General features: G+C 34.3%; 1 protein-coding gene across 1 annotated transcript; it reads right to left on the reverse strand.

Moving 5' to 3' along the window:
* Positions 1 to 1,001: 1,001 nt before the first annotated feature.
* Positions 1,002 to 1,814, reverse strand: LOC141658507 (ethylene-responsive transcription factor ERF023-like). Its single transcript, XM_074465443.1, has one exon. The coding sequence runs from the start codon at positions 1,702 to 1,704 to the stop codon at positions 1,096 to 1,098; it is 609 nt and encodes a 202-aa protein (XP_074321544.1). The 5' UTR covers positions 1,705 to 1,814; the 3' UTR covers positions 1,002 to 1,095.
* Positions 1,815 to 11,771: the final 9,957 nt, after the last annotated feature.

Here is an 11,771-nt window from a genome sequence, read left to right on the forward strand (position 1 = left end):
AAGAAGAAAAGAAAGCCTAAAAGTTCAAATATATGATTATGACTCACGTTGATCTCTTGATTCAATTTATCGACCTTTTTTATTCTTGATAAATGTATTTTAATTAATGGTAGATAAATGAATGAGACGTGGAAGGCAGTACAATTGTACAAAGTTACGGACTAGTAAGTGTCTTATGCTCGACTATTGCTCCCTGTTTCAGTCAATATCATACTGATGCGGTTCTTGTAAGTACCAATATATACATATTACATATTGGCATATTGCACTAATCAACCTAAATTAATTTATCTCATAATTAAAACGTAAAAGTATAATTGATGCGAATTCGATATTCATCAACATAATCTATGGCCCTAAGGGTGTGAGTACAATATACTAGTATAGATCTCGTGCGAATGCGCGGTTTTAGAAATGAATATTAAAGAAAATAACAATTATACAACTGATATTTAACTCAATTTAAAATTTATTAATTGTAAAATTTATTATTATTAATGTTTTGTATTAATCGGTGGAAAAAGGAAAGTTCAGTATAATCAAGTTGTAAATATATTATAATGAAAGCCCAATTATAGATATGATATAATAAAAGTCCAATTACATATACGGAGTATGATATAATGAAAGCTTAATTATGATCAAATTCATTTAGACGGGAAATTTTGGGAGAACTCTTATTCTTTTAGTATAAGGGGGATTGCGAGTTAAAATTCCCGCCTTGCCGAGGTACCATAGACATTGAACGCAATTTACTGACCAAATTAGAGTATTTAACTCACCGTCTTAAATAAAAATTTGTATACAACTACATAAAAACAACGGATTTATGTAAACTATTTAAATGTAGGAACATTTTTTTTTTTTTTGATAAAACAGTCTTATAAAAGGGTGAGATACTATAGATTTTGTATTCAAGCTCTGTAAATTTATAAGGGAGAATTTTACCGCCGTAGCCCTGAGTGGTTCTTCCTTTAATCCAAGTAGCATTGTCATTATTAGATAAACAAATTCTTATTATTTAAAATGAGATTATGGACGTAAAATAAATCTCACGCTTACAACGATCTTAAGAGTTACTCCGTATAAATTACTTTAAAGAAACTCCCCACATGAAGATGAACTCCAACTACACATAAAACTCACCAAATTATACGATTCCACATTTACATAATTTCCTCCATTATTATTCCCATTAATAATTTTATTATTACTATCCATCAACTCTGGCAGCTCAATTTCTCTCCAAAAATCATCAATGCCATTACCATGGTCACCTTCACCGCCGGACGGCGTAAAATCGTCCGATTTCTCATGGGCCACCATGTGGGCTGCTTTAGCCGCGGCGGCTTGTATATCTCTTGCATTTCGGCTAATGGGCCGTGGTAAGAATTCTATTTCTTCAGGGAAGTTTAGTTGGGCTTTACAGCCCTTTAAGCAATGTGCCGCCACGTCATAAGCCCGGGCGGCCATCTCGGGAACCGGAAATGACCCGAGCCAAATCCGACTTTTTTTCTTAGGCTCGCGGATCTCAGACACCCATTTACCCCATCGTCTTTTTCTTACACCCCGGTATACTGGGTGCTTTGTTTCGGACCCTGGAAATTTATTCAGGTCAGGTTGTTCAGGTCGGGTTGGTGGCGATCCCGGGGAAGTTATTTGATTTTCATTTTTGGTATTTGTACTATAATGTGGTTTCTCCATTGGGTAGGTTTTTAGGGAGGAATAAAGGGATGTAGTGTTAAATGTTCGTAATATTTTTATGTTAGTAGTTGCAAAAAAGTGTAAATGTAGTAGGGCTTTATATGGACATTGTAACGAATATTCTAGTTACGTAATTGCCCTCTTCATGTATATGTATGTGACACCAGAAATATACTACAATTATTAAATGAAAGAAAATGACATAATAAAATTAAGGCCCACTCGCAGTTTTTTTTTTTTTTTTTTTTTTTTTTTTTTTTTCGAAATGAACATTAAATTAAAAAGGAAGCAAGAGTTCAAGTACATCATGGGGGAGGGTCGGGGTTAAGAGACATGCAAGCCTCTAAAAAGTCAAGAGTACATAAGTTCGTAACAAAAGAGGGGGCATAGTCCCAGCTAAAACAACCGCTAGAAGGAGTAGTATCCGCCGCGGAGAACTTAGCAAGAGCATCCGCAACCTTGTTAGCCGATCTCTTCTCAAAAACAAGCTTCAGTCCTGATGACACCTTTAAGAGTTCCCTACACTCAATGATGATGTTAGCAAAAGGGTCACAGGGGGAGGCCGAGCTCAAAATAGCATTAACAACATTAATACAGTCAGATGCAATCACAAACTTATCAGTGGACAAAACCGCAAAACGGATCCCTTCTCTAATAGCAAGGACCTCACTAATAAATGGGGTAGTAGCAAAACACCGGCTGGACCACCCATGAACCCAAGAGCCAACAGAGTCCCTAACAACACACCCAAAACAAGTGACCGAGGAGGAGGGGGAGAAGGCCGCATCTACATTGATCTTACACCAATGTTGCGGCGGAGGGGCCCAGCTACGAGGGAAGCGAAAGACAGAGACAAGTGAGCTAAGGGGGGTGGTTGGAGAGGAACAAGTGTTGGCGACACTCCAAGAGGCGGCCTGGGAAGAGATGGAACTGCAGAACAGGGGAGGAGAGAGGGAAGGGGTAGGAGAGTAAGTAGCATCACAACGTCTTGTCCAAAAACGCCACACAATGAAGGAGAAGAGGGTGGGCCACTTGCCACTCGCAGTACAGTTCTCAAAGATCCAATGTTGGAGATCAAGAAGAAAGAAGGAATGGCTGACATTAAAATGGGACCAAGTGGCAGCAGCAAGATCGCAATCTCGGAGGGCATGGAGGGTAGACTCAGGAAGGGAAGGGCTAGCGCAAAGTGTACACCTAGGAGAGGGAATGATGGATCGAACATGGAGGGTGAGGTTATGTGGGAGTTTATCCAACCAATCAAGCCAGAGGAAAGCTTTGATTTTTGGCAAGGAGGGGATGTCCCAGAGCCAAAAGAGGTCAGGAGAGAAGGGAGGGAGAGGATGAGGGGTGTCAAGAAGGTAGGAGTAGGTGGTTCCAATGGAGAATTTGTTCTTAAGGGCAAGGGAGGTGGTGATAAAATCAGATTTCAGAGTGGAGGGGAGGGGTATGCTAAGGATGGTGGTGATGGCGTGATCGAGGAGGATGAAGTCAAGGGAGTGAAAGGACCATTGTCCATTATGAATAAGCGTGCTAAGTTACACCTGTGGAATTTCAACCGTGTCCCTTAAAACGATTATATATGTTTTAAGTTAAAGTGTGAAACAAATTAACTACTATCTGATACAGATGGATGGAACGAGAGCTTGTCATTCCTTACTCCTTAAACATTTCATATCATAACTAGTTTAGATCCCGCGCAATAAACGCGTCGTGTTAGAACACATTTGGTTGATGATGCCAAGTTTCATTTGTTATTTAATTGTTTGCCTCTTAGTTAAATTGAAGCTATTGATGATCAATCAAAGAGTCCACAGACTAATCAAAGTAACAAGATGATCAAGATGAAGGCAAGACAAGAAAGCCCATTGCCTAGAATGAATGTTGTAAGCGAGGTAGTTAAACATATCCTCTTTATGCATAAGTGATTGCAAAACCGTGCAACAGTTTCTGTGACTGTTGCACCAGGGTTTCTGGTACCAACGTATGGAGAATTTCAGAAAATTTACAAGTGTTTAAATTCTTTCCAAAAAGCTTTATTGTTTTCTAAAAGATACCATCTTCCAAATCTGAAGAACAATTGAGAACAAAAAGGATATTCTTCCAAGCTAAATTAAAGATGTCAATCCTATTAATGCAAGTGGATTTTCATGCTAAAAATGGGTCTTTTGCTTTTTCCATTTTGGGCGAAATTGTGAGTTCACATAAATTTTATAGGAAACACTCTTTGCTTTGGAAAAATGCAGCTGCCTTAAGCCTTGCAACCTTATTGTTTCTCTTTATTTTTAAATGATAAACAACTTACAAACCCATGGACATTAGAGTTTATAAGTGTTAAAGATCTTTCTCTTACACACTTCTCCCTTCTATAAATAGCCATCTCATTTATCATTTATTGTTAAGGCTTTTCAGAACACTCATTGTAAAACATTTGCAAAATCATTTTCAAAGCATTTTAAGCTTTGTTCTTCAAATATTTGCAAAACCGTTTTTTGTTTTCAAAAGTCTTCACTTGTTTTTCAAAGTCAGTAAAATCTCCAAGTATCGTCGTTAATCAAGTTGCATAAAGAATATGTTCAATGATTCTCGTGTTTAGGTTTTGTAATCTCCATGTTCTTAAGTGAACTACTGAGATTCTGTTTCTGTAAACCGTTGAGATAGAACTTTAAGTCTTGAAGCGGAGTAGCTTTGAGCAAGAGAAAGTCTTGAAGTGGAGTAGCTTTAAGCAATTGCAACCGGAGTAGGTTGGCGAGTTATTTTCATTGTAAGGAGTTTAGTTAAGTTTGAGTAAATTTCTAAACAAGCAATAAAATAACGGTTGGACGTAGGCTCGGGAGTAGGAGCTGAACCAATTTTTAAGCATCGTCTTGTTTGTTTATTTACTTTTATATTCGTTTATCCTTTGCATTTTTATCTACCTATCTCGTTGCCAGTGCTGTGCAATAGTCCATCATACTGTTGCATAGACCTGCTGTACCTCTTGCGAACTTACTATCCATTAAGTTTCTCAAGTTAGTACTTAATAGTTTTTACTTGTGTTTCTTTTTAACCAAGTAAACGAGAAAATTTTTAAAAGGTACACCGAGTTCACCCCCTCCCCCTCTTAGGTGTTCAATCGTTCTTAACTCTTCACGTCGTATTTGTAGAGTTTTTATTTTTAGAAAAAAAATAAAACTATTCAAAAAATTGAGTAATGTCATGAAATGTATATTATAAACAAAATTAATGAAATTGTTTATAATTTTTTTTAATAGCATATCATTTAGTTACGATTTAGCATAGAAAGAACGAATTTTTTATCACAAAAATCTTAAAGACAAATTTTAAATAAGGGATTATATCAAAATAAAAAAGTTAAATAAGAGATTTTATCAAAATAGGAAATGTAGGTTAGGCGGGAAAATGTCAATTTTTTTGTATTTTTTTAGTAAATAGGGGATACTTTATCATCCATTTATTTGACCCGTATATCCGTTTTAAACAAGAATATGAGTTAGATAGCCATTAGGTCAATAAAAAGGTGAAAATGATTTTGTGTTTCTGTTTTTTACTAGAGATTGAGAGACTTAAAAAGTATTACTATATGAATAATATTTTGATGATATGAAATTTATCTAAATTTTAGATTTTAATTGTTCAGCGAGGGTGTCTCCATAGTCCATAATAACCTCCCACGCCTACCATTATTATTATGTTTTGAAGGACGAATTGCCACTAGTGAATACTCCGTCCACAGTACTATACAATGTAGGGTGCATGGCATATGGGAAAACTTGAAACAAATGATTTCATTTTAAAACGATCTTACACCATACATTGTACAAAAAGGACTATTCTCCATTTGTATATAAATATTGTATAATTAAGATATAAGTATCTGAGATTATGTATATTTTTTCTAAGCTATTTTGAAATTTATATTTTTAATATGTAAACTAGTGTAGTTTCCGTGTTAAAGCACGATATTTTTTAGATTTATTTTATAAAGAGACGCTCTCAATTAAAGTATTTGCATAAATGAATTATGATTTAATTAATTGTTATAGTCTATTAATATTAATATAAATAGAAGGTAAAAAAAATGCTTATTACCATCAAAAAAATACTTTAAAAAAGTTACTATTTTATTACTATTAAAAATAATGGTATATCATTACATACAACTATTTTATGACATTAATAATATAATTAAGTTAGTCGTATAATCTAATTAAAATGCGCATTAATCTTAAAACAAAAATCGGTAAAAACAATGGCTAATTCAAAAACGTGGGCTATTAATAGTTTTTTACTTTCACATGTAGGATAGAAAAATGTGGGCTACTTATATGATCCACAATTTACAATCCGTCTAATGTTGTGATGTCAATATCCAGAAAATAGGCCCAATTAAGTAGGAGTTGTTTAGGCGGGAAAACTAAGAGAATTTTTATTCTCTTAGTATTAGGGGGATGGAAGAGCTCAAATAATAAAGCTCATATTTTTTAAAATAAAACTCTGATAATTTATTACAAAACTCAAATTTTACGCTATATAACTGGTACAACTGCGGGTATAGTCCATGAATTGCAAACACTGTCCATTTTATAAGAATATTATTATCTTATTTCTAATAATTTCTTTTAATAATTAAGTTGTCGTTTTATATTATACTACCGTCTCACACTACGACACCGTCTTACAGAACAATTATCGATTAATTAATAATTAATTGATGGGCCCTAGAATCCCCCAGATTGTTGGACTATTCACATGTTGAAGGAGGGTTGGCACGAGATATTGGTGACTTTTGTTTTTGTTGTTTACCTTTCATGTTGTCTTTTGTTTTTGTTTTTATTTGATTATTTTTTGTTGGTATGAAGGCTATTTTGGTGACATACTAACTTTGGTGTTAATAATGAGTGGTGATGCCTGATTTTAATCATTTGATTTAATATGATCTTTTTCGAAAAGGCATCATATTTACTGATCTCTGGTTGTTATTAAATGGTAACAATAAATGAGTAATTATATTGATAATCTTGGTGTTAGAATTGAGCGTTTTAAAAATTTTCTATAAATGAGTAAATGAGACTTATAGTTTTTTTTTTCTTCTTATGTTGATCACTTGATCAGGAGTCTCTCTACCGACAGCTGAGACAATGTCCTTTGAGGTACCGAAGACAATTTAATAGGTTAACCTCTTCCAAATTTGATTTTCTTTCATTCACAAGAATCAGAAATGAAACACTAACAACTCATAGGCTTTTGGTTGGCAAAGCGTCCTGCTTGTGACGGGCTAATCCCGTCACAAGCTGAAGACCTCTCACAAAAAGGGAGAGGGGACAAGGTGGGGCATCCCCCATGTGCTTCCCCACTCACCTATTATAGGTATTTTGTGAGAGGAAATGGTATCCGTCACAAGGTTGTGACGGATATCGCCGTCTTCAATGAGATTTTGTGTTTGGTGACAAAGGGGTTGATCTGATACTCTTGTTATCAAGTAGAAAATAAAGCCCACTAGCTTACCAAGGCCGGATTCAGCCAACAAAATGACGAAGATGGGAATCACGTCTTTATAGGCCATTCAATCTTCTGGGCCTGCATATACCTAGCCCAATTTTTTTTTTTTTTTTTGTTTGGGGGGGGGGGCGATCAATAAGCCATTTTCTTTATACCTGGGACTAGATCTGGCAAATAGATCGGGTTGTGTCGGGTTTGTGTTCGTGTCACATGTAAACGGGTCACAATCCCTCCAACCCAAACCCGACCCAATTAAATCTCGTGTCGTGTTCGTGTCGACCCACTTACATAAATGGGTCATAAGGTCTCAACCCTAACCCGTTAATTTCGTGTCGGGTTCGTGTCGTGTTTTCGTGTCACGTCCATATTTTGGAAGTTTAAGTATATTTATGTGATGGAGGATCAAGAAAAATTTGGACTAATTTAGTAGACAGGTTATTCGTGTCGGATTCGTGTTCATAGAGGTCAACCCTAACCCAACCCAATTAAATATCGTGTCGTGTTCGTGTCGACTCATTTACATAAATAGGTCATTACGTCTCAACCGTAACCCATTAATTTCGTGTCGGGTTCGTGTCGTGTTTTCGTGTGCCACCTCTACTTGGGACCTACTATTCACTACACCTCCATCATAAGTTCGTAACCACTAGGGTACTTGGCTAAAACATCTTGGAGATACCTTGGTTGATTTCGGGTTCCTTTCTAAAGCTGCGTTTTTCACGAAAAAGAACTCTATTATGATCCATCGTAAGTTCGTAACCACTACGATACTCGTTCATATAGTGAATGAGATAGGATGGAACCCCCTCACATGTTTCAAACAATAGAAGGAGTATTCTATTAGAAGATTAGGATTTACGCTATTATACACTCATACGTACTTGTTAGTTACGTACGATTTTACCGACGAGTCACATAACTATTGACAAGTGTTAGTATAAAAGCGATTTTGGGACTTCATTACTCTAACCATCAGCTTAAACTTTTGATTGAAATGATTTATTGACATAATATCAGAGTCACGTGACTAAAAGATCACGATTCAAATCTCACCTCCCTTTTTCTAAAGTGGAATATTAACTACCGGGTAAGAGGAGGCCTGCAGTTGCATCCATATTTCAAGCCTAACGCGCATTCGTGTGAAAGGCGTGTTAGAGTATCAAATCGATCTTGAAATTCTAACCATCAGCTTAAATATTTAATTGAGATGATTTTTTGACAATAAACGAACCTGGTTTCGCGTTAATAATTACAAACAAGAATCCGTGCTTTAAAAAAATACTCGGTAGTCCAATCAATGTACCAACTTCGAAGCACAAAACCATGGTGTAACCCATGTTGAATGTACGGAGAAACAATAATCTTGGCAAACCAATGATGATTAGAAAAGACAAGAAAAAAGTAACGACAATAGAATCCATTACTAAATTCTAAAAATTGACAGAAAAACAATAAGCTATTCTAAAATGGAGAAACTATAGACAAAATTTGATTAATGATAGGTTATTACACTAGCTGACAAGACCGACACAGTTTATCATGTTGATGTTAAAACTAATCCACCAAACAATGCACATGAGAGACTATGGAACCAATTTGACATCCTTGTTATGCAACAATCACCTTACAAATACGGAGTACAACAAACATGGAGTACCACAAAACGTTATCTTATACTCCCTCCATTTAACATTTATCACCCCATATCAATATAATACCTCTCACATATAATGGAGACATGAGGTGATAAATATTGAATGGAGGGAGTATCATTTACCCGCTCATTTCTACTCGTGACGTTATTTTTTGAGAATCATTACCAATTTACCCTTGCTGAAACATTTTGTCCGCAATTCATGGACTATACAACCAGTTGTATATGTTGTACGGCGTAGAATATGAGCTTTGTGATAAAGTATCTGAGCTTTATTAGAAATTATTGAGTTAATTCATTTACACATTAAAAACATGAACTTTGAATTAGCTAATACATATAAACTCGGATTCTTATACCTTGATCGTATAATGCTTATGTTTCAACTGGTTATATAATCCTATTTATGTTTCGTCCTTACCAGGGGCGGATCCAGGCCCGGGCTACTCGGGCTATAGCCCGAGTAGTTTTTGGAACAAAATATATATATAATAGAGTTGTTAATGAACAGTAATGTTCCTATGCTGACATGCTGTGGTGGTAAGGGTTTTTGGTTTTCAACGGGTAGACGAAGGTTCGACTCTTACTTTTGGGTAATTTTTGTCCGCTGTATTTTACAACACATGGAGTATGCTGTACAGCTATAGCGCACCGGTAACTCTACTAATCTACTGCGTAGTACTTTAAACTGTACTTTTCTCTTACGTATTTGAGTTTTGCCATAACACAAATTCTCATTTAAGACGGCCACTATCCGTCTTAAGCTTAAGACGGATAGTGGCCTCTCACACAAATACAAATACAAGTGGAAGACAAGTAAGTGGAAAATGGATATACCCACTTTATTTCCTTAGTTTCCCTATCTTACACCACCACAAAAATATTGCAGGAGTTTATATTTCTTATTTTTTTAATTTTTTTTTGGTAATTTTCATTTTTATTTGCACCATAAATTAGGCATTTTTAGATCAAGTCTTTCAAATCTGTTACTACTTTTTTTTTGTCAATTTTAGTTCACGAAATAGTTGAAATTTGGGATTAATATAATCAATCGCTGAAATTGTTTTGTGAAATCAATTTGACTTAGTCACTAAAATAATTATATACTGTAAAGTGTAATATTTATTTATTATGAGTATTAATATGGGACTTAAACATCAAATTAAAACACGTTATGTCATAATATGTAATAGTTGGTTAAAATATTATAAATTTGCACGTAAAAATATTATCGACTTATCGAGGCTTCCAATATATTTCGAATCTCGAAAAAAAAAAATATTTAGCCCTAGATATTATCAAATCCTGGATCCGCCCCTGGTCCTTACTAACTTCAAATCCCAACTTCGTCACTAGAAACATATAGGAACGACTCAAGACATAGTTTTGCAGGTGCGTATAAACTCATCTTAATACATTGTTATATTCATGTTTATACATATATTCATAGTATATGTATATCTGAACTTGCAGTTACATACATTTACAATGGTAGTTTCCTATATTTCCACATATTTCCAGAGCTATACAATAACAACATTATACCAATATCTCACTGACGTCCGCAAATTACCAAGTAAGAGGGGTAAGAATATATAATTAGCCTATTAGAGCAAGTACAGTGGTAAGCGACAATCAACTAGCTTGGCAATTCCACCTCATCCTCTAAGCTACTAACATTCTAAGCTAGTAAACTATTCCAATGGTTTATTAGCTTTTATACTAGCTTGATGGGACCCACATGTCAAATTAATTTTTTCCTAAACATAAAAAGACTTAATGAATTTTATTTTGCAAATTAAAAATACATGTAATAAATACGAGAAAATTTCCTATTGGTTGTTTGGTAAATGTGGGACCATATAAGCAAGTAGCTTAATGAAGCTACTAGTTTAAATCAAGCTAATATATATATCCTTCTCCAATGGTGTAGCAACTAGCTTGCAATTTTATGAAATTACAAGCAAGTCCCTAAGCTACACCATTGGACTTGCTCTTAATATAATGTATTAATGTGTAAATGTGTCATAGTCATAGTCTCCTAGATAGTCGCCTCCTAATTCTCCATTATCATCACTTTTACTAGTAAACTAAGAAAAAGACATGCTATAAAGAAAACAAAACACACCCAAAGTCATACTTCCAATTTCAATTAGTCTCCTTTAATATTGATTTATCCGTTTTAACATTAAAAAAGGTCAAATATCATACCACATATACATAAACTACAAATATGTTATTTTTCTCCATGCACTCTACTTCTGTTATGTTCTAACTACTTAACCCGTATCAATCAATCAATACTATATATTAACTAGTGTAGATCTCGTACATTGCATGCACGTTATTTATAGAGTTCTAATTTTTAGTATATTATTTAATGATTAAAAATTGATAATTTATTACTTTTGTAACGTTTCTCATTATTTTATTTGAGTTGAGAAATAAATTAAAACAACAAAATTAATCAAGAGATTTATGTAGTGACATGAAATGTGTATTTTAATGAAAATATTTTTTTTAAGCGAAATTAGTGATATTATTTTATACTCCAATTTTTTTTATATTTTCTCATTTATCAAAATCTCTTTTCTTTCACAAAATATCATTTTCAAACAAAAAAGAGCGGTCAAAATATTATCTAGCAGATTAAGGGAAAATAAATGGGAAGACTAAAAATGGAGGGGTGATTTTTTTTAATAACATATATTTTAACTATGACTTATCTTACAAAGTCAACCAAATTTTTATCACAAAACCTATAAACAAATCCTCTATACGACAAATCTTTATAGATAGGAAATTATATCAAAATAGGAAAGTAAATAAGAGTTAATTATATCAAAATAGGAAAGGTGTTTTTAGGCGGGAAAATGTGAAGTTTTTCCTATTCATTTAGTATATAGGAGATTCC

Source organism: Silene latifolia, chromosome 6 (assembly GCF_048544455.1).
Source record: "Silene latifolia isolate original U9 population chromosome 6, ASM4854445v1, whole genome shotgun sequence".
In the NCBI taxonomy this organism is placed as follows: domain Eukaryota; kingdom Viridiplantae; phylum Streptophyta; class Magnoliopsida; order Caryophyllales; family Caryophyllaceae; genus Silene; species Silene latifolia.